Source organism: Pleurodeles waltl, chromosome 4_2, assembly GCF_031143425.1.
Source record: "Pleurodeles waltl isolate 20211129_DDA chromosome 4_2, aPleWal1.hap1.20221129, whole genome shotgun sequence".
Lineage (NCBI taxonomy): Eukaryota > Metazoa > Chordata > Amphibia > Caudata > Salamandridae > Pleurodeles > Pleurodeles waltl.
In genome coordinates, this window is record NC_090443.1 from 37,220,340 (window position 1) to 37,247,048 (window position 26,709).

The 26,709-nt window shown below is 46.3% G+C and overlaps 1 protein-coding gene across 1 annotated transcript in view; it reads right to left on the reverse strand.

The window, feature by feature from the left end:
* Positions 1-2,408: 2,408 nt before the first annotated feature.
* TAMALIN (trafficking regulator and scaffold protein tamalin) overlaps positions 2,409-26,709 on the reverse strand; it is a 38,783-nt gene continuing 14,482 nt past the window's right edge. The window contains exons 2-8 of the mRNA XM_069230529.1: positions 24,767-24,816; positions 17,754-17,808; positions 15,787-15,889; positions 6,622-6,715; positions 5,411-5,477; positions 5,137-5,203; positions 2,409-4,175 (exon numbers count right to left, since the gene is read on the reverse strand). Coding sequence (XP_069086630.1) covers positions 3,718-4,175; positions 5,137-5,203; positions 5,411-5,477; positions 6,622-6,715; positions 15,787-15,889; positions 17,754-17,808; positions 24,767-24,816 — 894 coding nt within the window. The 3' untranslated portion in view covers positions 2,409-3,717. The remainder of the gene's footprint in view (positions 4,176-5,136; positions 5,204-5,410; positions 5,478-6,621; positions 6,716-15,786; positions 15,890-17,753; positions 17,809-24,766; positions 24,817-26,709) is intronic.

A 26,709-nucleotide genomic window follows, 5' to 3' on the forward strand; every position in this document is an offset into this window, starting at 1 on the left:
TTTTCAGCAATCAATTCCTTGCAATGTAGGTTAATAAAGAATATAACAAATGAATTGGGGCGTCAGCGGAGCATAGCCGAAGATGCACGTGTAGGACTGAGATAGCTTTTATACATTTATGTACAATTATATACACTAATTTGTCAAAACATCAACTGGTTTGTTCCGTTTATTATTTTAAGACCAGTTTTAACTTGTCCTTCCGTTGATAGGTTTTTTCCTTTGTACATACCTTTTCTGTCCTGTATAGTTATTTGCTGTGAAACCCTTTGGCACATGCGTTGCAATAGAATTAACTTGCAAACTCACATCCTGGCACAACTGCCAGCTCCTCATTCCAAAGCTATTCCTAAGCCCAACCTCACTTACTAGAGGGCTAGCAACAGATTCTTGTGCAGGAGCCAGAGGGCAGCTCCAAGCACATGAGCTGTACTGTTAACGCCCCCTTCCAAACTCACTTCTAAACACCAGTGCCCATTTCCCAAAATGGCATGCTGATGTGACCGACACCCACAGTCCAAGCTTGCATAGTGGTACATAAGTTCCATTCAAAAGCAACATACGCCCCAGAAACCTAACTTGCATCCAAACCCATAACTTTGCTAAGGTGTCCCAGATTCTCCCCCAAACTCAATTGTGTGTATGGGTGCATAAGACAAATTCCCAACTACATGCCCAGCCACAGTGCCCCAAACTCAGCCTAAATTAAGAGGGCCAGCAAAGCCAGATGATGGGAGATGCCAGGCCACCCTAGAGGTGGCCCACTGAACATGGAGGCACTGTGGAGAACTTTGGGTGGGAAGCTGGCCTTTCCAGTTGTTGAATAAATTCCATAGATCAGCTGCAATACAAACTCTGCAGTCAAGGAACTTGTTGCAGCGTGTTTTTTTTGGTGGAAAACCTTTAAAGAAGCTCAACCAGTCACACCAGGAAAATAAATATAAACGTCTTGACAAAAGTGCACTGCAATACAAAAAACATTTTTACATTGACGTGTCGAGCAATTCGCACAATGATTCTCGTATGGGATTTTTTTTTTTTTTTTTTTTTTTTTTAAACAACTTTAGACAATGGGTGCATTAGTTTTTTTTCTAGACCACCAATTACTCTGTCTGCCAAGACCAGCCATCTGTAGTTGAGTTTTGAAAGTTTTAAACCGGTTGACTGGGAAACATGAGCTTTGCCCCTCGAAGATTTTCATGATGGAGGAAGGTGTGGATTTCCAGGATCATAGCGAGACCAGTCTACAGAAAAACAGAAGATTTCACGGAAAGGCCGGTATGGCCAGGGCAGTCGTGCACCTGGTATACAGTGAAATCTGGCTGACTGAAACCCAGACTTTGAAAGAACCCCCTAATTTCCCCATTATGGCGAGTCTGCCTGCGTTACAAACACAGGCACATATGCACCTTTTTGCTCGGCTCAAGAATACACACAGCAGCATGGCATCGTTTGCCATTCCGTGACGCACACACACGAGCTATGAGCAGCCGCCCTGAAGCAGTGACAGGCCCTCTTAGAGGTGGAGGAGGGCGGGGCCACTTCCAGCTTCAAAGGCGCACAACCAGAACTCGAACTTGAACTTAATCAAACGAGGGAAACAAGGGACTATCCCCCCCCCCCCAACACAAAACCCATAAAGGCCGAAGCATAGGGCATTTCACCTGCTTCCTTCTGCCTTGGGGACTTAGTCCTCTACCCGAAAAGCCCACAGACCACTGAACTGCTGCACGCTTAGCCAAGGCTTTTAGCCACCCGGGCCCTGCCCGAAGCCTACACGCTGCCCAGCACGGCTCTTGGTGGCAGGGAAGGAGCTGGGCCAGGCTTGGAACCACTCACACATTCCTACAAGAGAAGAGGAAATGCTGAACTTCGAGCCTGAGCTGGAGGACGGCAGTTCTTTCCGGGCCCGAAGACAAGCCGATACGCCATACAACTCAACGCGCAGCTGTGCTGGTGGCAGGGGTCTCGGGGTGGGCGCACCCACTGGGCGTGGGGGCACCTGCTGGCCAAGGCGTGTGCTGTGGGGAGGCATCTGTCATCCTTGGAACGTGCTGGGGTATTTAGGGGCACATGTTGTTGTACAAAGGACGAGACGGGCAGTAGAACCGCCTAACCCCCGAAACGCAGCGGTATTCCAAAAGTGCCCAGCTGGTTAAAGGTCCCACAGCAGGCCCCATTCCAGGGACGCGTGTCAAGGGAGGGTCGCCGTGCACGTACGCTGCTAACAAGAGGCCTTAAGTGAGCACTGCCAGGGATCTGAACACCCCCCTTTATAGCTGCCTCCTTCCAACTGACAGCTGCCACGAGGCACCACGTCCCTCTCACCCTCAACCAATCCTGGTCTCTAACCTCCCCTTTGGATACTGGGATTTTGTGACTGCCGTTTACCAGGATAGAAAAGGGTGTTATATTTAAAAAAAAAAAAAAAAAAAAAAACACAGGATTAACTGAAAGTTCCGAGGAACATGGCGACAGAGGAGGCGATTAAAGTGTCATGGCCACCGCCCTGTTGCTCCGGACATCTGCTTGCCATGCCCGGTTTACAGCGCCCCCCGGGGGCCGCCAGCCCACAGTGAGTCTTTGACCCCCATCTGCAGCACAGGCGGCCGCCTAAAGGAGTGAAACTTTGGGGCCCTTGTCAGCGTGTCTGGAAAGGCCTCAACGCCCCTTCAGACCCTCGCCTGCCTTCAAAGGGAGATGTGCTTCCAATTAAATAATGTAAACCAGGCTCGGAGCGTGACACCGCACCAAGAGAATGAAGGGCGGGGAGTCGGAGGAGCACACTTGCACAATCGGTGCACATTTCCTTCCTCTTTCCGCCCTCCGAGAGCGGCGGAGAACCTACCTCCGCCCACCCAGAGAGGCGTAAATTACAGTACAGAGCAACAAAAGCAAACATCTCGATAAACACTCTCTCTCTTACTTACAAAAACAATAAATAAATAAGTTAGTCTGGCCAGGCACGTGTACACGGCTGATTCGTTACAGAAAAATGTCTTGTCCCAAGGAGGTGAGTTTCTCCCAATCCCCTGACAGGACCGCAAGATTTCCAGGGGTCGCTGGCACGGTAACCCTCTATACTGTACATGGGGCTCTGCGTCTCTGGGTTCCAGATGAGCTTAGGGCAAAAATGGAGTAAACCGTGTCCGCCTGCTTCAAGCCCAGCCCTGTAGGACCTTGAGATCTTCACCAGTTGAGCCATTTCAAGGGGGTCTTCTTGGACTGCGCAAACCCTACAGTGCGAAATCTGAAAAAAGTAACCAGCTCCTCTTCGTGTTGGAACTTTTAGCCCGGAAAGAAAGAGATGGATTGAAATGTTCCAACCCCCTTTGGTCCTAGTACGGAAAGCACGGAGTTGCCACATTGTTAGTTCAGGAAACAAGGAATCAGATCTCCTGGTCTGTACAGCTTACATGGGTGCTTGTTAGGCTGAATCCGTGCTTAAGCCAAAAACAAAGAGCCATCCCCCGCTCTGGATCGTCCTACAAGGCTTCTCCTGGACTCAAGGTCATACTCTTTTCATAAGCAAGACATGTTCCCAAGGCCCCTTCGTGGATCTCCAATATTAGGGATTTGGTTCATTCCAAAGATGACATACAAACAAAGAGCTTCTCCAATCCAAATGAAGTGCAGCCCAAGGCCTTGTGTGAGGGGCTTATCACGTCAGGTTCAGACACAGCCTCACTGAAGTGTTGCAGTGTTCAAACAACCACCCTACAAGTGGCTTTCCTCCTCTTCTAGAGATCTGTTGAGTCCAGGGATAAATTTTAGAAGCCTTTTGCGAAAACTTTTGTGCTTAGGTTTTCTGGGTGCAGCCACGTAGCTATTCTGCTCCCGCGGCTTATCCCAGTTGCGTGTGGGCCCCCCATTGGTGGCACACTTCATGCTGGAGCTGCGGATCAGCGTGGGCCGGTTCGGGTGGCTGCTACTGCTGCTAGCCTTGCAGTGGAGAGCAGGGACCTCCTCCAGGGAGTCGACTGACTCGAAGTAGCAAGTCTGGTACAAGGGGTCCTCCTCACAGGCACTGCTGAGGCAGCTGGCACTACTGCACGTGCTCCCGGCAGAGAGGAAGTGCCGCAAGGACTCCGGGCCACCATAGATGCTCGTCCCATAGATATAGGAGTGCACCGACTCCAGGGTCTCGTAAACGCTCGGATCCTTGGCGACAATTCCTAAGAAAAAACACAAAGGGTATTCAGTATTATAGTTTCACAGACCAACAACACCAATCAAGAGGACAAGGAGGTCATTGAGTACCACATGCAGAGTCAAACAGTAAGGCACCTGAAATTTAGTAACATGGTGCTATAAAAGGCTTCAACTACAGCCCCGCCCATATCCGTTCCTGATCTGTACACTAAGGCACCTTTCAGCTTCTCCACTGGAAGCACTGCCCCATCGCTGCCTCTGCACAGAATGCCCCTGTTCCCTCCCTCATCTGCAAAGAGCTCCCCCCCTCCCCTTAACTGAAGGCCCTCTCCTCCAGTCCCGGAACCTATAGCTACAATCTTCTCTCCAGCCCCTGCACAGCTCCAGGGTTACCATTTCACCAAATTAAATATCAGAAAAAACAAATAGACAACTGCCACAAGGACCCCTCAATTTCAGGTCTGAGGCATTCAGGTGGCACATCAGTGCCTTCTGGGACCCGAAGTTTTCGTTTGGTTCACCCAGACTCATTGGGCTATCACATTCAAAATATAGATTTGTAAAAGGAAAGCCAATGTCTGAAAACAAGATATTCTTGTGACATCAGTTAATCTGTGACCACTTTAGCAGCTGCTGAGGAAACCCTGACCTCCAGCTTCTGCACAATGAGCACCCCTTCCCTCGCTCAGTCCCTGCAAATGAATCCCACTCTCTGCTGTAGGTGAACTTACTCTTTCTCAAGCTCCTGTCCAGAGACTATTATTCCCAATACATTCAGCCCGCTCCCAATCACAAGTGAGGAAATCTCCCCTCTACCACCCTTGCCACAGGAAGCCTCCTGACAACAAGCCATGGACAGTAAGTGTGGTGGCTGCCTTCAGAACGTTACCAGAGGCAAGAAGCCAAGAATCCCCCTTCCATACTTGTCTCTTCCTACTGCACACAACTACCACTCAGCCTCCCGCACAGGAGCCCACCCCTTACCGTGGACTAATCGTTGCTCCTGGACCATCAAAGATTGGTATTCGCCCCATTTTTCGTAAAGAGTTTGCTAGGAAATAAGAAGAATACAGCATTAAACACAATAAAACAAAATCAGGACAAGTCCTACAATGGCGTATAGCTTGCCTCCTCTTGCCAGAGCAGTCTGCCTCGTAACCCCAGTACACTATGAAAAGGAGGCAACCCGACAGGAAACCCTCTGCCCCCTCATACCAAAGGCAAGACGTGACGTGCCCCTGATGTGTCTATCCCCTACCTTCAGATACTGCAGCCGAGCTTCCAGCTCCGTCCGTCGGATTTCGGTGCCATACAAGGTCTCCAACCTGTAAAACGAATTACAAGACAAGCACTTAATACTGCAAGGAACACTCTCATTACACGGCGAGTGTCTTAATGCAAAAAGATCCCAGAATCAAACATGGGTGAGCATGGGGTCTCTAGTTACAGAGCAAAGACCATACATGTGGCGTCAATTACCAATCTACACCCTAACAAGAAATCAACTGTAAGAGATGCTGCACAAGCCCTTCATTTATGATAGGGATCAATATCTCATATGAGGAAGACTAAATGACAAACCACATTTGCAGCATTGAACGCATAGGCCAATGAGGTCACATTGTTAAAAAGTTGTCTAGATACAACCTAAAAAGTTGCATCTTCTGTCAACAGCCAACTATTGCAGTCTCAATACAAGACTAATGTGCAGAATAGGTTCAGCCATAGAATTCTCAGTGCACATACCAAGGCATGGGGATTGGCCTTCAACAGTGAACACTTCATAAAATACTCCAAACACTGCCAGAGCTTGGGCAAAAGTACCGGAGGCACAAGGCATAGCCAAGAGAATACAGTAGGCTGCTGAGACACAGTAGAAAAGGATGCAGCTTAAAAGCAGATGGGACAGCTGGGTCAAAATGAAACATGTTAAGCATGGGAGCACAGACTTCATGGAGAGAGCTGGCCTCTTCAGGACTGGGGTACAATAGGGAAGAAAAGGCCTGGCATTCATTTTCCACCCTAAATGCACCCTTGTTGACTTTAGTACTATATTGTTAAGAAATTAATTTGAGTTATTTTTGAACTAGCAAAACGGCAGGCCTTGCTGTTCTCAAGACTTACAAAATATTGTCCCCTCCCTCCCTCCAAATGATATGCCTTGGACAGTGACCGCACCCTCTAGGCAGCAATTACTAGTTGACCTGTCATCATAAGCCAAGAACGCCTCTTGAAATCAAGCAGGTCCTGTAAATCCTGTACCGTATGATCAGGCTCAGGAGCCTTGGCTTGAGTATTGCCTTTCTTTGAGTAGTTTAAGCCTGCAAGCCTTTACTCTGCCTGTGTCAAGGCAGCCATTAAGGAAGTACATCTGTCCCACTATCCTTGGCCTGAGGACTTCAGCCATTAAACACGGAGAACGGACCTTCAAGCCTTAACCTGAAGGTCCCAGGACGGTTTTGGTTTTACCTGATGACATTTCCAGAGGCCTTTATGATATCCACAATGTCCCGATGCCGCACGCCTTCCACGTTGATACCATTCACACCAGTGATGGTGTCTCCTGAAAAGAGGAAACGTCATATTAGCACAAGTCTCCTAACACAAGGGGCTAACTGAATCCATGTCACTGTAGCAGAGGAAGTGAACACGAGGTGGAGTGGTGATCTCCAGTTGAAAAAGAGGTGTAGCACATCCGGAAAGATGACGCGGGCTGGTGAGATTTAGCCAGTGATGACAGATAAAGGAGGAAACGCAAGAAAACATGGTTGCGCCTCCTCAGGAGGATTGGGCAAGAGCTCTCTTTACCCACCAGTGAGGACTGAGGAGCACCTACTACAGGAGGACGGGACAACAAGAGAACCAGTGGATCTGGGAGCACATAGGTAGGCCCTAAGTGGCCAGGGAGGTCGGGAAGTATAAGTAGATACCACATTTGAAGGGGGCAGGGAGGCCAGGGATGCGCAATACAATAATGGGCAGCTGAGCTGTGGGCATGGGGAGCACAGGGTAGGGAGGACTGCGGGAGTGTTGAACACATGTAGACTGGTGTTGGGTGTTGTGGGAGTGGAAGGCAAAAGAGGACTCATGCAGTGCTGGGAAGACAATCACCATCTCATGGAGCAGCAGGATGGCTAGTTCGAGGTCTAAAAGAAAGAAGGTAGGTTCCTATAAAGACAGGGAATAGGTGTGAGCTCGATAATGCAGATTGAAGAGATGGAAATTAGAAAATGTTTTAAAGGAAAAGTGAAAAAGATAGGAAGGACAATATTACAGATAGGATTTTTTTATGATCAACATTAATAAAATAAGCTAAGAAGCCAACATTTTAGGTAAGTTGCTACATTAAAAACGCAAGACAAATATTCTGGGTGTGCAGAAAGTGGTGGTTTGTGGGTATAGCGTGTAAGTGTGCATTTGATGAGTGTGAACAGCAAAGAGATACAGACGGAGGAAAGGTTTACAGGCATGAGATGGAGCAGAGGCAGCCACCTCTGCTTTGCAAACTGATCTTCATAAAATTGAGTGAAAACTTGTTCGAGACCTCTCGGACACTGAGGTGCTCAAATAGATTTGTTTTTCTTCCAAAACTTGACTGCAGTGCATTCATTTACTTCTGGGATAAGACTCAATGTAAGATGGTCCTGGTTCAATTATAACGCTATCTATACTTTTTCCTTCAATCTTTATTTAGCAACATTTTTCCATGTATTTTTTTATATATTCCTGAAGACTTCAGTGGCATCACTGTTTTGCCAGGGATTAACATATCAGTATGTAGTGCACCCTTGATTATATGCTGCTTTTCACATGTAAAAATGTTTTATTATTGCTTTGCGTCATCAAATTAATCTGTCATAATGCAGAATTGCTTTTTTTCTGTACAGCACCCAGACACTCTTCAGGCTTGGTCCGCGTGTTGGTAAAACAGTTAAATTAAAAAAAAAAAAATATATATCAAGACTAAAATACTATACAGATGAGTTGGGTTCAGTGGTTTTAAATTTTAAATGCTTTCCATTTCAAAACGATGGCCCCTTCCTACATTTCCCTTTACATGCATAACAAAATACATTGCTATTTTTCAAAGCTGCAATATTGCATCTCACTTTTTCATCCCCCAAAATAGCATTTTAATATATTCTTATTGTATCTTTCTTCTATTCTCACTTTGGCTGTCAAAATGTTCACCATGACTGCGACATATTTAAGAGTTAAGACTTTAGAGTGCCTCAATGGAAAGGGGCTCAGCCCCTCGCACCCATACTCTGGGAGTGGTACCCCTGAACGGCAATGAAGGCCTAGATGTATTACCCAGTAACCTGTGTGCATCCAAAACTTTAATGCGCGTGGCACTACAGATAAGCTCACCGCCTTCTTTCCCCTTTCAGCTTCGGTTCTAAAATGCTACAATAGTTTGTTTTAGGCAGCTGATAATTGGTATAATGTTGCACGTCTGTTACTATTTCGAAATGGTTCTAGGTCAGCTCATCATTTTCTAGTGCTTTGCTTACTGCTTAACATGCAGGCACTCAAACTTGAGATTCCTTTTCAGTAACGAATGTGGTGAACACTACTTTTTCGATCTCATCTACCAACAGCTTTAGCAGGCAGTGGACAAAAGGCCTATTGTGTACAGTACTTGGTACAGTGGGTTTTGGGTCAGCACACGGACTACAAAGCCAACAAATGATAAGCACTGTAATTTCCTTGCTTCATATTCAGGGGCTTCCCTTCATCTTTTCGTATTTGTCCCTCCTCTGGTGCATAGCCACTTTACACTGTTCCTGATGGAAGTCCTGTATCCTTCCTTTGCTTACTATCAGGAAACAACTTTTCTTAGCAGCTGATGGAAGTGCATGTTTTCTCTTTCCGTGTATGCTGCTTTTATTTTACATTTGTTGCCCCTCTCTGCTTTATATGTTGCTTTACCCCTCTTATTTAATTACCGTGCCACCCCTCCCCACTCTTCTGTTGCTCATTACCTCTACCAGTTCTTCAATTGCTCTGCCAGCCCTCCCTTCTCTTCTGCTGCTTTTAACAAACCGGTTGCTTTGTTGCTGGAACACACCTCCCTGCTCATCCGATGCTTTTCTTCGTCCCCTCCAGCTTCTTGCCATTGCTACGTGATTTGCAAATTTCTTTCTATAGACAAAAATGATTTTTTCTACAAGGTCTTAGCAGATGCACACCATAACCGGGCTACTTTACTTTATTTTTGCAATATTGCACTTGGCTATCTTGGAAAGGTAAATTAAACTTTCCAACAAAAAAAAAAAAAGCAAAAAAAATAGCCGCTGGTGTGATTCGACGTGTATGAACGTGTTATGTTGTTAGATGCATATGATAGTAATAGCGGCCATCTAGGAATGCTTTTTCAGAAAACCCTTTTCAAAATGGCCACTCATGCATGCGCATGAATTATGAGGCACCTGCATACGGTGACCAGGCGTCCCGGATTTCCCAGGACAGTCCCGGTTTTTAGAGGACTGTCCTGGTGTCCCGACGCTTCTCTTAATTTTAAACAAATGTCCCGGTTTCTGGGTCAAAGGTCAGATCGTTACATAAATGTCCCGGTTTTTGGGACAAAAGTCAGATTATCTAGGGAAGCATAAGTTAAAAGTTTTCTCTTCTTTAACATACACTACAAAGTATGAAATAATTAAAGTAATGGATCTGTTACTGTCAGGCAACACAGTCCCCCGTCCGTCCGCTCCCAGCAGAAAAACGAGGGGGGAGTAGAGAGAAGTGGGTGGGAGGTCAGGCCATACCTAATTTTTATAGGTGTAGTCTTGTAAATGTGTGTGTGTGTATATATATACACACACACACACACGTATAGGCACACATTAACAAAGATCGGCAAAAAAACGGGACAGGCCAGATATAAAAGTGAGAGTAAAGTCTCTAGTCCTTCTTTTATGTCTGACCTGTCCCGGTTTTTGCTCCTCAAAATCTGGTCACCCTACACCTGCATCATCATCATCAGTCATTTTTTGGTTTTCTCCGTTTCACTATGCTTTACAAGCAAGCATTGGCAAGACAATAACAAAGCCTTCGCATTTTGAAGGCAAGGCCTACTGACGGTCAGTGGTTGCTCATACGTGACGTAGTTCCTGGTCTGTGTTCTGGGCTCAAATTCGAGTGGGGTTCATTTTGGCGAGGTGTGAGCCATCCAAACTGCCAACATACACTGGCCCTCACTTCAACACACTAACCTATCTCGGGGGTGTTGGAACGTACTTTTTGCCCGCAGAGTTGCTTCGCTTCGTTTGGAACCCTTGACCTGGCGTTTCACACAGCTCTCTGAAGCAAGCAGCCACTTAACTCCGTCACTGTACTAGGAGTGCAGGGCCACAGCAGGAGGCATATTGCTCTCCTTCGCTGAGCATCGAAGCCAAGATTTTAGCAGCAGGCGGTTACTCCCCGAACTCCGCCTGAACCCCGAAATCTGCTGGTCATTCGTATACTTGTGCAGCATGCACACTCGCCCGAGGAGCTGCCTGGCCGGGTGAACTCCGGCCTGGTCATCTACAGCAGGCCCAATCTGGGCCCTAAGGGAGCAGAGTGGCGCCATGGTGGTAAAGCAGAGGACAAACATGGCCGCCCCATTTTACAGTCTCTGGTTCTGTCCAGAAGCACATGTTTTCTTTCCCCTCTCTCTTAGGGGTCCCGGCCGCTTCCCAGCAACACAATAAACGCACAGTGTCATTTCCTGACCGGGAAGACAGCGGCCTCCGAAGAGGGGGTGAGTACAAGAGGAGCAGCCACGCCCAAATGAAGCTCTCGAGCCACCCCCTTCCCCTGTGCTTGTTCTCCGTCACATCCGTGTTGGCTCTAGGCCCCTGTATGAAAGAAAGGAGCTTCCAGGTTGCGGTCTGTGCACTTCTCGTAGGCACTGAACCAGTGAGGCAAATACCCGCACTTCCCAGCAGAGGAACTGAGTTTTAAACGAGTGTTGGTACTCGTCAGCAGTGCAGCATGGTAGTTCACAGGAATTACGTGAGATTACCGCTTTTGCCACATAACCCATCCTACGCTACACAACTTGCAGATTTTAACTAAAAACATTGTTTCCGTCTCAAGAGGATCGATCAAAGGTGAACTAAAAGCATGTACGGTCATGAAGTGGGGGACCCTTGGCAGTGGCTGGCTGGGCACCGTTTTGTTGCCTATTGCTGTATTTGGGCATGAAACTGGTACTAATAAGGGTAAACAATTGCCCAGACCGAATTAACACAAGTAAAAATGAGAAAATACGGTACAATCACAAAACGTGCCGCAGTATGCCTTTTGTTGCCACATAATTTAGCTAACCCTACTACATAATTTGTTCCTTCTCTCCTGCTGTATAACTCCAGTGGCCCTGCTTATAGGCAAAGCCACTCAAAGAGGGCTGTGTCACCCCTGCTCCACGGAACTGGCATACTAGGAAAGTATCTGCACTTCTCAGCCAAGCCGCCACACATTTAATCAAATAGTGCCAACCCACGTCAGAAGGGTTGTTGAGCGTTCAGTATGACAGCAGCAGTACGCTGGCTATACATTCAATCGGACCGTACCACCATCTTTCAGCATGTCAGCTATGGGGGGGCTTTTCCAATCTCACAGGTTCTTTCTCACCTTCCTTTGTACTCCATTTGTCTTTTTTCCTCCTGCTCAGGGTCAAAGTCTTATGATGAAAAGTAGTCCCGAGCCCTCAAAAATGAGCACCAGTGGTGGCCATCAGCGCATTTGCGCCCAGCAGTGTCAGCAGTTCTCCGCAGGGCCACTATGTATGTAATGTGACAACAGCAGCACTTCTCTGATATGCAAAGGGGCGGAAGCAGCAAGTCAGCAGTGAGAACTATCAGCATCCACATTTCGTAGCAGGCAAGCAGCAGCCCTTCTCAGCAGGGCCGGTATACTGGGGCAGTAAAGCACTCAAGAAGAACCACAGCATGGATCAGGCAGCCCTCAATGTCGACGACGTCAAGCCAAGTGCGACCACCACGTGGCAGCAGTCGCTTGCCCCCCGCAGACCTCAGTAGGTCAAGAGCAGAAGAGGAAGGTCCAACCCACAGGCCTGAAAGGGGGTGTCTGCCAAGCTGGGCCACCTTTCTAGACCCAGTAGATCCCCCACCTCCTCAGGGCAGTGCTGGTCAGATACCCATCCTGAGGGGGACCGGGGTATGATGCGGAAAGACTGATATGCCTTTACTGCTGCACTGTAGTGCATTCTGACTCAGGGTGCCCTTTCGCATGGTTGATCGGACTGTATGGTGGTTTGGTAGTGCTTTGAGGGTATGCATTTGTTAAATGCACAGTTTTTCAATAGCTTTTGCTGGGAAATGTGGGTGGAGTGCTGTTGAATAGGCAGCGCTTTGTCAAGTGTATGACACTTGTGCTGTGCCCGTGAAGTCAGGAGAAGGGTAAGAAAGGGTTCTCTACAGGAAAAAATTGAACCTTATCGTACTTGTAATGTACACTAATGGACCAGCTTTTACTGGGATGTTGAACCAACATGGTTTGCACAACTTACTATATATTTATACTAAAGAAGCATTGGCAAAGCCAATAGGTCTCGCCTATATAAGAGCTATTGGCTTCGCAATGTGCTTGGCCATGTTGTACATCAATGTGGCTGCTGTCCAGAAAGGTTAAAAGTTAGTGGCAAGGAGTGGCCTAGAGTGGAGTGGAGTGGAGTGGGGTGGGTGGCAGTATTGTTGTAGATTGCATTTGATAGAGTATAGTGTCAGAGTGGATTTGTTGGAGTAGGGTGTAGTAGAGCTGAATAGAATTTGGTGGTTCACTAGCAGAGAGTGCCAGAGTGCAGTATCGTCGACTGGAGTGGTGTGGAACAGGGTGAAGTGGATTGAGATAGTCTGGTGGATTGGATTTGAGTTGGGGTAGGTGGATTGGATGGGGTGGATTCTAATTGGTTGTGGTAGATCGGATTGGAGTGGGTGGATTAGACTGGAGTTATAGGACTAGGGTGAGATGGGGTGGATATGATTGGAATGGGTGAATTGGATTAGATTGACTGGCATGGAGTAAATTGGACTCGCTGGATTGGTTTGGGGTGGATTGGGCGGGATTAGACTAGAGTGGGTGGATTAGATTGGAATTGAGTGGGGAGTGCTGGATGGACTGGAGTGAGGTGGATTGAACTGGGGTGAGGTGGATTGGGGTAGAGTAGGAGTGAGGTCGAGAGGAGTGGGGTGGATTGCACGGAGTAGGGTGGATTGCACGGAGTAGGGTGGATTGCACGGAGTAGGGTAGAATGGAGTAGGGTGGATTGCATTGAGTAGGGTGGATTGCATTGAGTAGGGTGGATTGCATTGAGTAGGGTGGATTGCATTGAGTAGGGTGGAATGGAGTAGGGAGGATTGTATTGAGTAGGGTGGAATGGATTGCAGTGGGAAAGACTGTATTGGAGTTATGTGGATTGGACAGAGTGGGGTGGATTGGAGTGAGATGGATTTTTGGAGTGCGTAAACTGGACTAGGGGTGGACTGGAGTTGGGTACATTGGATTGGTGTGGGGTAGATTGGCTTGGGGTGGGGTGGACTGAGGGATGGATTAAGATGGTTTGGACAGTGGTTGATTGGAGTGGAGTGAATTAAGGTGGACTACATTAGAGTGGGATGATTTGAGTAGGGTGGGTCGATTGGGTTGTGGTTGATTGGACTGGAGAGAGGAGGCCTGGACTAGAGTGGGTGGGTGGGTGGATTGGGCTCGGGTGGGGTGGAACAGAGTGGGGTTGGGTGAACTGTGCTAGAGTGGAGTGGGGTGGATTGGATTGGGATGGGGGACTGACTAGGATGGGGTGGACTGGACTAGGGTGGGGTGGATTGGACTAGAGTGGGGATGGGTGGATGGGGTGGACTGGACTAAAGTGGGGTGGACTGGAATGGGGTGGGGGTGAAATGGATTGGAATGGGGTGGATTGGATTAGTGTGGGATAGACTGGATTGGGCTGTATTGGATTAGGTCAGATTGTTTAGGATTAGAGTGGGGCAGATTGTTTAGGACGGGAGTGGGAAGTTTGGAGTGCGGCAGCAGATTATTTTGGACTGGCATAAGGCAGATTGGAGTGGGTCAGGTTGTTTTGGATTGTAATGGGGCAGACAGATTTGGATTGGAGTGGGGCCGACCGTTTTGGACTGGAGTTAGGCACTGGAGCGTGGCAGATTGTTTTGGATCAGAGCGGGGCAGATTGTTTTGGACTGGCATGAGGCAGCTTGTTTTGGATGGGTGTGGGGGCAAAGTGTAGTGAGGCGGATGGGGCTGATTGGAGTGGGGTGGGTTGGGGTGAGTAGTTTGGTTTGGAGTGGAGTTGATTGGAGTGTGTGGATTGGATTGTTCTGGGGAACTGGTTTGAGTGGGGTGGTTTGGTATGAGTTGGAGTGGACTGCGGTGAAGCAGATTAGAGTGCGGTGGGGCAGATTGTGGTGTACTGCGCAATTATGTGTTCAAGCATAAATTGGAAATTACACATAAGAAAGAAATAATTTTGCTTTGCAACATTTAGAACAAGATAATAGTCAACAGCTTCCATAAGTAAAAACAAAACTGAACATGAGTGCAAAGTAAGAAAGAAAAGACTTGGCAAAATAAAAAAAAATAAAAAAAAGAGTTAACTATGTTTTTGCCAGTCACACGCCTTCTGTTTGCAGGGCTTTAGAAGTTAAAAGTACCAACTTGGTCACGTCTGAAGCAGCGGACGGGCACTGATCAAATTGAATTAATCAGTGCTTGGTCCCTGCTCCACCGACAGATACAAAATGATGCTTAGCCTGCAGTGACCGACAACGAGACTGTAAGGAACAGTTCCACACAAGCCAACAAATGGTAAACTACATGCGGACTCCAAGTCCTTTTTAGATAACAATAGAGTCTTGCAAGCGAGATGCATACGCTAGTGCATTCTCTTGCAGGCTTGATCCTAGAAAGTACCCCTCCCATAGGACACTTGTGCTGCTCTGTGGGTCACCCCTCAATTTAAAACGAGGTAGAACATTTCCTGGAACCATTCAAAAGCTATTTATTTATACATTCCTCATAGAGGTAGGCTTCTATCCAAACAAAATGATAGATCATTACACAGTCGTTGTATACTCATACAACAGTGTGACATTGTATGTTCTGATGTAGCGCAATAGCAACAAGTCCAAGGTCACTGTGTGTCTTATTTTTCAGGTTGTTTGTCCCAAGTGTGAATTATTGGCATCTTATTTGCCGTAATTAATACTAGAACTTCTCTAGAAAGTCCTTCGAGGACTGTGTAATGATAGCTAATTTTGTTTTGATATATATGTTCCAATGACTGACTGACCCATTATTGCAGATTACAAGTACCGTAAGGTTCAATCTTTCCCTATAGACAACACTTTCTTACCGTTCTTGATGTTCAGAGCCCATGTTTTTTAGGGTTATTCAGGCTCCACCTGACAACCTATAAGCTACACATGAGGGTGTCCGAGGCTCGGTCTACAGTGTACCCACTTGAAACACAAAACTGTCCCCCCTCCCCCCCCCCCAAAGATATAGGTGGGCACACGAAGTGTGGGTGAAATATGCAGAGCTGGCATTTGACAACTTTATATAATTCTTAGTTTGTAAGCCTATAAAGATTCAAGGACGCAAACTCACCCATTTTCAGACCTGCAAGCTTGGCCGGGCTGGACTCATGTACACGGCACACAAAGGTGAACATTTCAACTGTATTCTTGTCCTGATGGTGCAAGCCATATGTCTGAAAAACAAGCCAAGAGACATCACACTCTATGAGTTGCATACCCACTTTAACCACAAATTGCAAGAACCACTGAGGGGAACAGTTGGATACAAGTGGAAACTGAGAGACTTATATATGCGCGCCCCTCCCCATAGTCCCCGCCATGTGTTGCCCATTCTCAACCGCATATTCCGGTTACGAGAAAAGACCTGCAAAAATAGCTTTTGGTCAAATATAGACTCTAAAACACAGACTAACAAATTATTGACTTAACAAAAATATATCCTTACAAGTATGCTGTTATGCACCTTCCCCTCAATCAACTAAGACTTGGCTTAGACTTGCTAATTGGCCCAGTTATAAAATATGTGGGTAGTGAGTATGAATAGATTTGCAATGTAAACACGGGTTGACTTTTTTTTTTTTTTTCAGGGAAATCAATGATAAGTCGAAGCTCTGGAAGGTCGGTATTTTCAAATCTTTTTTTCCCCCTCCTTTTATGTAGAAATAATTTATGATTTGGTAAACAGTATTTTGAAGTCGGTTTTCCATTTTTATGGAGAAATAATGCATCAAAAGCCGGTCTTTTAGCAGTTTCTCTTCGAAATCTCTTTTCTATTTTCCCACAGAAATAATTCATACAAAAACGCGGTTCTTCTGGCAGTCTGCATTTTGGAGTTTATTTTTGCAGCACAAGCTTGGAACCTACAATCCACCCAAACCAACTATAGCAAACCTCATGTCCCATATCCTTAGTAACCACACCAGAAGCACCTCCCACTGCCCAAAGAATAGGCACCAGGATATAAGGGCATAAGGGGCTTGGTCCCCGCCCATAATTTACAATAAGTGCCCAAGGGTTGCACCAGGGCCCTTCACGAAGTCTAATGGTAGGCACGAGGTGATGCCAGCTTTCCGAAAGACATGATCTGAAAGAGTGATAAGCATTTCATAAAGCACCAAGGGATGTCAGAGATGCCCAAGGGCTGCCGTTCCAAGCGGACACTCGTTTCTCAAACCTTTTGCCCTTATGCATTATATTGCATTATATACCTTCAAGGCAGAACAAATCATCCGTATTTAAATGCATCAAGCGAGCATATGCCCTTGTTTGTTTTAATGTTATTTAGACCCATTCATACATCCAACTCATTAATAAGTGGAAAATATGCATATGATTTATAACAGGTAAAATAACAGTTCTTTCACATTTCTATTTGGGATAGTATCTATTTAATTTTATTTGTAGCTCTAATAAACTCAGGCGGCGTATTCAAGGCACCAATAAAAACAAAATGATTCTACACCTCGGCTATCCCTGCATGTGGTCTAAACATGAAAATATGCCCAGTAAATCGTATATTTACTTGCGTTAATACGCACTGCTACATTTTTACCCCATCGCTGACTGTAAGCGTGGCATTGATGTACATTTAAGACGATAATTATGCCACACGTGTTTTGTTTTTTCCAGGAACTTGGTCCCTGGGTGCCGGGTTCACAGGACTGGATGTCCCGCACCCGTTGGTTGGCGCTACACACAATGGATAAATGCGTCGCTTAATTATTGTTCTCCATCAGGGAAAGTTCTTTCACTCCCCGTCTTTTCCGTAGAGTGAGACATGTTGTGGGGCAGCTCCATATTTTCACCCATAGACCCGGGCACCACCTACAATAAGGTGAACATGGCTCCTGTGCCCCCCGATCCTACCCGTCACCCGCACCCTTCGCTGCGGTACAACACAGATGTACCTTCCGAATACTCAGACGGCCCTCATCTGTGCACACAGTGATGGGCGGCAATGATAAGGACCCTCCCACGGTCTAGTCCGGGCTAGTTACTGGCCCCATCCTAAGAGGAGCAGACAAGGCCAACACTCACCTGAATCTCAAACCCAAAGGTCTCGTCATCCTTCCGCTCCAAGGTGATAACTCTCCTGAAAAGCAAACAAAGGCTTGTTAGCGAAAACTGCCCGGGACAAGGGCCGAGAGGTGACAGGATTAACCCTGTTTCAGCGATAACATTACCACTCGAGCGCAAACACATTCGGATCACCTCGAAACGGGGCAATCTCAGCCTGCAGGGAGGGGCACTGACCACTGGGCTTCCGCCATTTGAGTCTTTGGCCAATAAGCGCTTGCAGACCAAGCTACCAGTTTCGGAAGGGTGTACGGTTCTACTGTGCAAAAACAAACGCTAACACAGGCTTACCACCGAGACTGCGACGCAATGAGGCGTAAAGGAATACTGTTCATCCATAAAAAATATCGGCGTTTGAAGAATTCACACAAGCCCTGCCAATCACTTGTTATCGATTTTATGAGAGGATAAATTACTGTTCCTACTGGGGCACTAGGGGGCTTGAGGGCAGTGTGTTGGATGGGGCCTGATCTACAGATAAGGGGTTTCGAAGATTTTGTTGTTGTCACTCTTATTTTTCTAGTGTTTATTTTTGTTCATTTGGATTCGTTTTTTATAGCCGTCTACTTATTTTTGTCGAGCAGCACGCCCACATTTTCAACCGATGCGGTTATTGACGATACAAAGCAAAGAAACTGGAGAAAGCCCTGGCAAAAGTTGTGGACCGCTGGTAAGCAGGATCCAGGGTCCATGTGTCTCTTGTTCGTGTCACGAAGCCCTTATTTCTCTTGTTCCTAGGTCACAAGCAGCAGAATTACTTTCTCCCTCTGCCAGGACGGTTGTTATTTCTCCTCCTTGTATGTAAGCATGGACAATCCAGTGCCTACGCGTGCGGGATAAGCCCATGGCCAGATTGACATTGCTTCTACAAATGTAGTGCTTCCGGGTTAAGCAACTGGCTCGGCTCTGCGGCAATGGCCTATATACTCCATTCTTAAGCATTCTTCCAGACACTGTATTGTGGTGTCACATTTACCTTGCATAGGGTCTCTAAAAAGCACCCTTTTGCTTTTATTACCAACTGGTGCAGTTTTCCTCAATACATTAATGGTGAACTACAACATTCCTGCGGACTCACTTTTCAGTGAATGTTACCCTGGCACAATATTTAGGCCTGGTGTGATTTCTAGTGACCCAGGCAAAACGAAAGTTTATTCTCCTTGTGCAGTTTGAGATAGACACAGTTTTCAACGTAGTAAAGTGTTATATATATACACTATATGCCAGTAGATGCGCCAATGCCACAGCTGGGCAGCAATGGGTGCCCTTTAGATCGAGGTGATATTAGGAGTAGGCCGAGGCAGGTAGGGAAGTTCACTGGGACAGAGGCCAAGTAAGAATACGAGCCCTAAGGATAGAGAACGGGTGCACATGCAGGTCGTCGCTCACTCACCCTAATGGTCAAGGCAACTTAGGAGGAAATGGTCCTGTGGTCCGAAGTAGAATAGGCAAAAATGCTTTTGGGGCATGGGCAGCTTGGGACGGACTGGCATGAGTACATGCCCAGAAGATAGAGTCAGGGTGGAGAGACACTACTCCTGCCTCTGTGTTTGTAGTCTGAGGATTAGACAGGTAGGAGGGCAATCTTTGGGATGGAGTCAGGGAAGGGGAGCGGGGCAGGAAGGAAAGCCTGCTGTGGTGACAGAACGTTTGGTCAGAATTGGTACCCTAGAGACAGAGGGAGGCAGGGTAGGCTAGAACTGCTGCCCGGGGGACTGAGGGTAGGCCTGTGCACTCAGGGGATACAGAGAGGGTTGAGGCGCTCACCTTAGAAACCAAGGGTGAGTACACGTACCCTGGACATTAAAATGATAGGAGTGACTGCTTTGTGGTCAGAGGCGGCATATGGATGTTGTCTTGGGGCAAAGGCAATTTAGGAGGTTTTTTTCTTGGAAGACACAGAGCTTGAATGGTCGCCCTGGGAACAGGGTCACTGTACAGGGAGTGCAGAATTATTAGGCAAGTTGTATTTTTGAGGATTAATTTTATTATTGAACAACAACCATGTTCTCAATGAACCCAAAAAACTCATTAATATCAAAGCTGAATATTTTTGGAAGTAGTTTTTAGTTTGTTTTTAGTTTTAGCTATGTTAGGGGGATATCTGTGTGTGCAGGTGACTATTACTGTGCATAATTATTAGGCAACTTAACAAAAAAATATATATACCCATTTCAATTATTTATTATTACCAGTGAAACCAATATAACATCTCAACATTCACAAATATACATTTCTGACATTCAAAAACAAAACAAAAACAAATCAGTGACCAATATAGCCACCTTTCTTTGCAAGGACACTCAAAAGCCTGCCATCCATGGATTCTGTCAGTGTTTTGATCTGTTCACCATCAACATTGCGTGCAGCAGCAACCACAGCCTCCCAGACACTGTTCAGAGAGGTGTACTGTTTTCCCTCCTTGTAAATCTCACATTTGATGATGGACCACAGGTTCTCAATGGGGTTCAGATCAGGTGAACAAGGAGGCCATGTCATTAGATTTCCTTCTTTTATACCCTTTCTTGCCAGCCACGCTGTGGAGTACTTGGACGCGTGTGATGGAGCATTGTCCTGCATGAAAATCATGTTTTTCTTGAAGGATGCAGACTTCTTCCTGTACCACTGCTTGAAGAAGGTGTCTTCCAGGAACTGGCAGTAGGACTGGGAGTTGAGCTTGACTCCATCCTCAACCCGAAAAGGCCCCACAAGCTCATCTTTGATGATACCAGCCCAAACCAGTACTCCACCTCCACCTTGCTGGCGTCTGAGTTGGACTGGAGCTCTCTGCCCTTTACCAATCCAGCCACGGGCCCATCCATCTGGCCCATCAAGACTCACTCTCATTTCATCAGTCCATAAAACCTTAGAAAAATCAGTCTTGAGATATTTCTTGGCCCAGTCTTGACGTTTCAGCTTGTGTGTCTTGTTCAGTGGTGGTCGTCTTTCAGCCTTTCTTACCTTGGCCATGTCTCTGAGTATTGCACACCTTGTGCTTTTGGGCACTCCAGTGATGTTGCAGCTCTGAAATATGGCCAAACTGGTGGCAAGTGGCATCGTGGCAGCTGCACGCTTGACTTTTCTCAGTTCATGGGCAGTTATTTTGCGCCTTGGTTTTTCCACACGCTTCTTGCGACCCTGTTGACTATTTTTAATGAAACGCTTGATTGTTCGATGATCAAGCTTCAGAAGCTTTGCAATTTTAAGAGTGCTGCATCCCTCTGCAAGATATCTCACTATTTTTGACTTTTCTGAGCCTGTCAAGTCCTTCTTTTGACCCATTTTGCCAAAGGAAAGGAAGTTGCCTAATAATTATGCACACCTGATATAGGGTGTTGATGTCATTAGACCACACCCCTTCTCATTACAGAGATGCACATCACCTAATATGCTTAATTGGTAGTAAGCTTTCGAGCCTATACAGCTTGGAGTAAGACAACATGCATAAAGAGGATGATGTGGTCAAAATACTCATTTGCCTAATAATTCTGCACTCCCTGTATATGGGTTCTGCAGAGACACAGGTAGGGAACGCACATGTTCCTTTGGGTCAGAGGTGGAACAGGAAGGGTTCGCCTGGGGAAAGGTTGTCCTGAGAAAAGGAGCCAATTTACAGGAAACCCTGAAAGAGAGGCTCAGGAGGATAATGTGCAGGAAACTCTGCAGAAAGAATATACACCAGCCACAAAAGAACAGATGCACTGCAACAGCATCATTCTTAGCATAAGATTGTCTACAGCACTGGTGCAGTATCAACCCACCTGATAGAACAGTGTATCTGCTCGCCCTGTAACCAAGATCCATAGATTTGGACTCCTGTCCCTTGGGCAAAATAGGTCAAAAGAACATAAAGACCAACTCATCCATATTGACAGAAGCCCTACATGTTTTAATGCATAGACCACTTAAGTTGGGACCTGAAGAAGGTGGAAGTAATAATGAAGAAGCCACCGAAAGATGCTTCGACCGTTTTAAGATCCAGAGGACGCTAACCAACAACGCGAAAATATGATAAAAGGTGCAAGCACTTAAAGAGTTTTGATTATGCCTAAAGTCTGGGATCCATTACTTTCTGTGGTGCTTGGTAGGAGTCTGAATGTATTAATGCTTGCGGGTGTGTAGTGTGGGGATAAGGGGCTATTTTTCTTGGCCGAATCACGTAACATTGTGTTCAATAGTGGAAGCGTACACAATTGGTTATTTATCATTCACGCATTATAATTAACTTTGCAACCAAATACAGGTTTTTGATTATTACATTTTGACGTTGGTAATAAACATTTTTTATTAAGGAAGACAATGAATAATGTGTTTTTCTATACCACAGATAAAAGTTAATAAAAATGTAAATTAAAGAAATACAGGTCCGTCGGGGCCTTCCTTGTTTAAGTTTATAGGCAGGTGCCAAGGTAAGAGGTCGACCTTGGGACAGCCCTTGATCCGCCTATCGCTTCCTGCCCTCAGCTCCTCAGGATTTGGAATGATTAAGCCGCTTCCAACGGTTTTGGGAGAGGCGGTGTCACCCGCCTGGGAGGGTGGGGTTTGGGCGGGAAGCCGGCTCCGGCAGGAGCTGAATGAGGCAGATGTTCGGCAGAAGCGGGAGGCGCCAGGTCGCCTACAGATCTATCAAATATTTACCAGGGGAGCAGCTCGCCATGGGCGTGGTGCCCTCCCTGCACCTGCTGCTCGATGCACCAGCTCACCCCCCAACACCCCCCCTTAATGTGCCCCGACACGGGGCTCGCAAACTCTCACCCCTCAGGGGAACATTAACACCACTCACAGAGACCCCGTAACTGATGCCCGGACCCCCGGGGCTGCCGCCGCTCCTGGTGTCCCGGCACCTCCCCTATTGAAAGGTAAGGTCCCAGTCCCTCCACCCCTTCTGTTAGGTCTGGCTTGGAGAAAGATTTGGCTGTTTCTCATCCCTCGTGTTATTTTAAAAAAACAATATAAAAATACACCTATATATTCAAAGATAAAGGGGCCTTCAGTGAGCCCGTTTCGCCCACTGGTGTGTTCAAATGTCAACAATTTTTGCGTTCACCCACCACATAGTGGCCCACGACGCAACGGCTCATCTCACTGGCTGTCTGGGACTGTGATGTGCGGGGCTCCACCTCATCACCGCTCACAGCTGCTTGAAAACCGCGCATGCACTTCACTTCCAGGGTTAGTGTGGCAGCCTGCTTACTTTTATCCTTTTTTTAAAACTTTTTTTTTTTTTTTGCATAATTCATGTGTTTGCAAGGCAAAAACGAATAAACGGCTTGCACATGTCAGACCTGTTGGCTCTGTCAATGCTTGTTCAATTTCCAATATAGCAGGGCTTCAGTGCCACAGCACTGGTCCCGACTGAAGTGACAGAACTCCATCTCCTAGGGACTCGGAACTTCCACCCGAGCAGGAGAGCTGCTCCTCGGGTCTCACGGGGTCTCTTAACGTGAGGGGCACAACCTTCATGGACCCTCGGTGAGGGCGGCTAGCTCTAGAACGAAACCCAGTTTCTCAGGAAGTTCCATGCTTTAATGGACACAGGTGCCAAACGCTCCATCAACCAGCTGAAGGTGCAAAAGTATTTGTGCAATTTCTGTTATGCCAGAGTAATCTCGTATAATTTTGCCTAACATACTCCCCATGGTCCAAATTCTTTGCAGCTTTTATCCGCAGGAGATAGGTTCGAGTAGAAAATCTCTCACAGCAACATTTTCTCCTCAAAGCAGTCTTGTGCAGTATCTTGCATGACTTTTTCTGTGTGAAGCATGTCTTCTCTAAGAAGTAATTCAAGATACTTATGATATGTATTTTGCAAAAATCCCACACATTTCTTTGCAAATTTCAGTTTTTTTTTTTTTTTAAACCGCTGTAACTCCGAGACTACAAAACGGCAGCCAATAATCGTGCCAATTCGTCCTTTACGATCACAAAAACTAAGGCTGTCCAGGTAACTCCACATCACAAGGGCACCGGTCTTTGACTTTAGTTTTTACAAATCCTTATTTTCGGCAGGGTCACAGCCCCATGGGCTGAGTCAGACCAAAGCAATACCATAAGTGAAAATGAGACTGAAAAGGAGAAGTTGGGCGAGCAAACCCCCCAGGATGTAAACGTGCGCGCACCTAAGGGAAGAAGGAGAGGGTGACAAGTGGGGACTCGTGATGTTCAACAACTGACCTGTAATACCAGTCTGGGCTTAAAGGAAACGTTCAATCGAGAGTTAAAACGTTTATCAGTGAAAGGGACATGAACATAATAGAACCACTAACAGAAGCAACATCGAGGTGGCAACTGTGCTGCAAAGCTCCGCTATGAATCCTTAGAAAATGGTCCCAATAACCTTTCCAAATAAAATGTCTGCTTTTTAAACCCAACATAAAAGTGCATTGTGAAGTCGTTGATAGTTACAATATGCAAACATAACACTGTGGCAGTTTAAAGGAATGGCTTTAAAAACCTCTTCATCTCATATTATAATGAAACATAATAGAATCCAACTACAAACAGCTGAATTTGAACAAGCGCCATCACCCAACTCAATGGCATTCACTAGCAGTTGTGATTAAAATGTAAATTTCTACGGCAAAGTTTCTAATAGTCTTATACGCTTTGCAACTCTTGCCGGATGCAGGCTTTTATATTTATGAGGTCAATCTTCATCAAAATATTACTTTTAACTTTTTTTGTTGCACAACATCATTTTGCTCTCAGTTTAAACTTTGCGAACCCTGTGAACCTTGCAAAGCTTTGAAGAAAACCTCACAACTTTGCCCAACCCCATTCAATCAAGCTCGGAAGTTTGAAGCCAGGACTTGAAACTCTGAGAAATAAGTCACACAAAGATCTCTACAGCATTATTATTATTAACCCACTAAGGACCTCAGTAGGATTACGAACCCCGCCCACCACTGCTACCAAGCAGGCACATTAACAAAATGAGCTTTGACTTAATGCAATGAAAGTGACTGGATGCCTACCTGTGGCCCTCGGAAGACTCACTGAGCGACTTGCATCTGGAGGAAGAACCCTGTGAGGGTGACAAAAATAAAGCGTTAGGCAAGGGAAGCAGGAAACAGAAAATCCAAGGGCTGAAATACAGCAACCCTAACCCCAGAACTATCCTGCTACATGTAAGGATGAGGATACAAGATGACTCCAAGCCTCCAGGGTACCTTTCACTTAACAGGAGGGTACTAAGGAGTTGTAGTCTGGATTACTTTCCATTGAACCAACTGGACTTACACAGGTGGAAGGAATGATTCGAGAAACAAAGACCGAGGACTGGAAAAGGCACCTCCCTGTGACAGGAGGAGAGTCATCTGGTCGTGCACTGTAAGAATAAATATCTAAAGCCAATTGTGCCAGCTGTCCCATGAGCCAATATTCAGTTTTAATACTTGTGTGATCCCTCCTGGCCTTTCTGATCCTGGTGTCCGCAAGGAACCAGCACAAGTTGCTTCTCTGTCCTAGCTATAAGATAACTACCTGGTTAGAGATACAAATCAATTTTTTTACTGCCCTGCTATGGAGAGCTCAAAAACACCAGCAACCGAAGTTATAGCCACAAAGTACCCCCAAAACAGACGTGTCTCCCTATCACCCAAGTGCATGATGTGTGCTAGTTTACAGAACACACAGCACGGGCACCAGCAGTTCTGTACCTACTACTATAGTAGCTCAAATTGCTTTCTATTTTTTCTAAACATTCTAAGCGGATGGTGGTAAAACAGACCATAAACCAAGCGCAGTTAAAAGGCAGCAAGTTACTATGTACCTGCTATTTGTATGTAGGATGGGCAACTCTCCACTGACCAAACTGAATAAAAGCACAGAGAAATTTATGGAAAGACAGGTTAAAAAAAAAATGTTTAAAAAAAAAAAATGAATTGCTAGAAAAGAGGGCATTGTAATGCTTTCTGGAAACCAGTGGGAGAATTATTGTGGAAATTCTTTCGAGAGCCCCAGGGCACATGGTGGGTGACTGGACTAAAACTGTTTAAATTAATGGAGTTTTATCACTGGTGTCCTGGAGAGAAACAATTATTGGACCCAAAACTGAGCACCATGTGCACCCTCTTTACCCCTGGACTCTCAAGTTAGCAAAGTCGAGACGTCCGATTAGGTGGTGTCGTTAGTTTATTGAGCTGAGAGCCTCTAACAAGACAATAATGCAATGTCTAGCCATTGCTTAATCTTTTTAAAAGATAAAAGTACTTTACTTAAATCACACACACAGCATAATACTGTGCATAAATGAGTCGGAGACAATCAAAACGTGTGTAATGGTGGTTCTTGTTAGCAGTTACTGCTGGAGGCAGACCGGGCTACACCCTTGGACCACCTCATGATATACTTCTGTGCCACAATCTACCCCTTATTCTCTGGGGCTCCCCACTAGTTTGTTAGAAGTCTTGAGATGGCGGTTTCCTGTGACAGAGTTCCGTTTTGGGTAAACCCCCCTCACTTGCTGAAGTGATGCCAGCCTAGCTCCACCCTATTCAGGCTCCCTTGTGGTGCATGGCATATTTTCACTGTTAAGTTGTTCACGGTACAGACCCTGCCAATTTAGACTGCTATTTGCTGAGCATACCCCGAGGTGAGCAATCAGTAAGCAGGGACCTCCTCGGATTAGCTGTGGTACGTCTGGCATACATGGTGTCGGGCACAGGCCTTAATTGAGCGGAGGGAGTATCAGCACCAAAAAGCATCTCTGAAGTCATGGTCCTCACACCTCAGTGAATCTTGCAGTTTGGGACTCATTTGTCTACCTGATCAAGACCACCACCCACGCAGCTAGGTGTCAACCTCTGGCAAATCTGTGGTCTGGGCAGTCTCTCCCTTAGCGCGTCTCCTCTGGCACTTGGGCTCGACTCATTCTTAGAATGCGGTCCGATTTCTTCCGTCATCTCACATCTCAAGC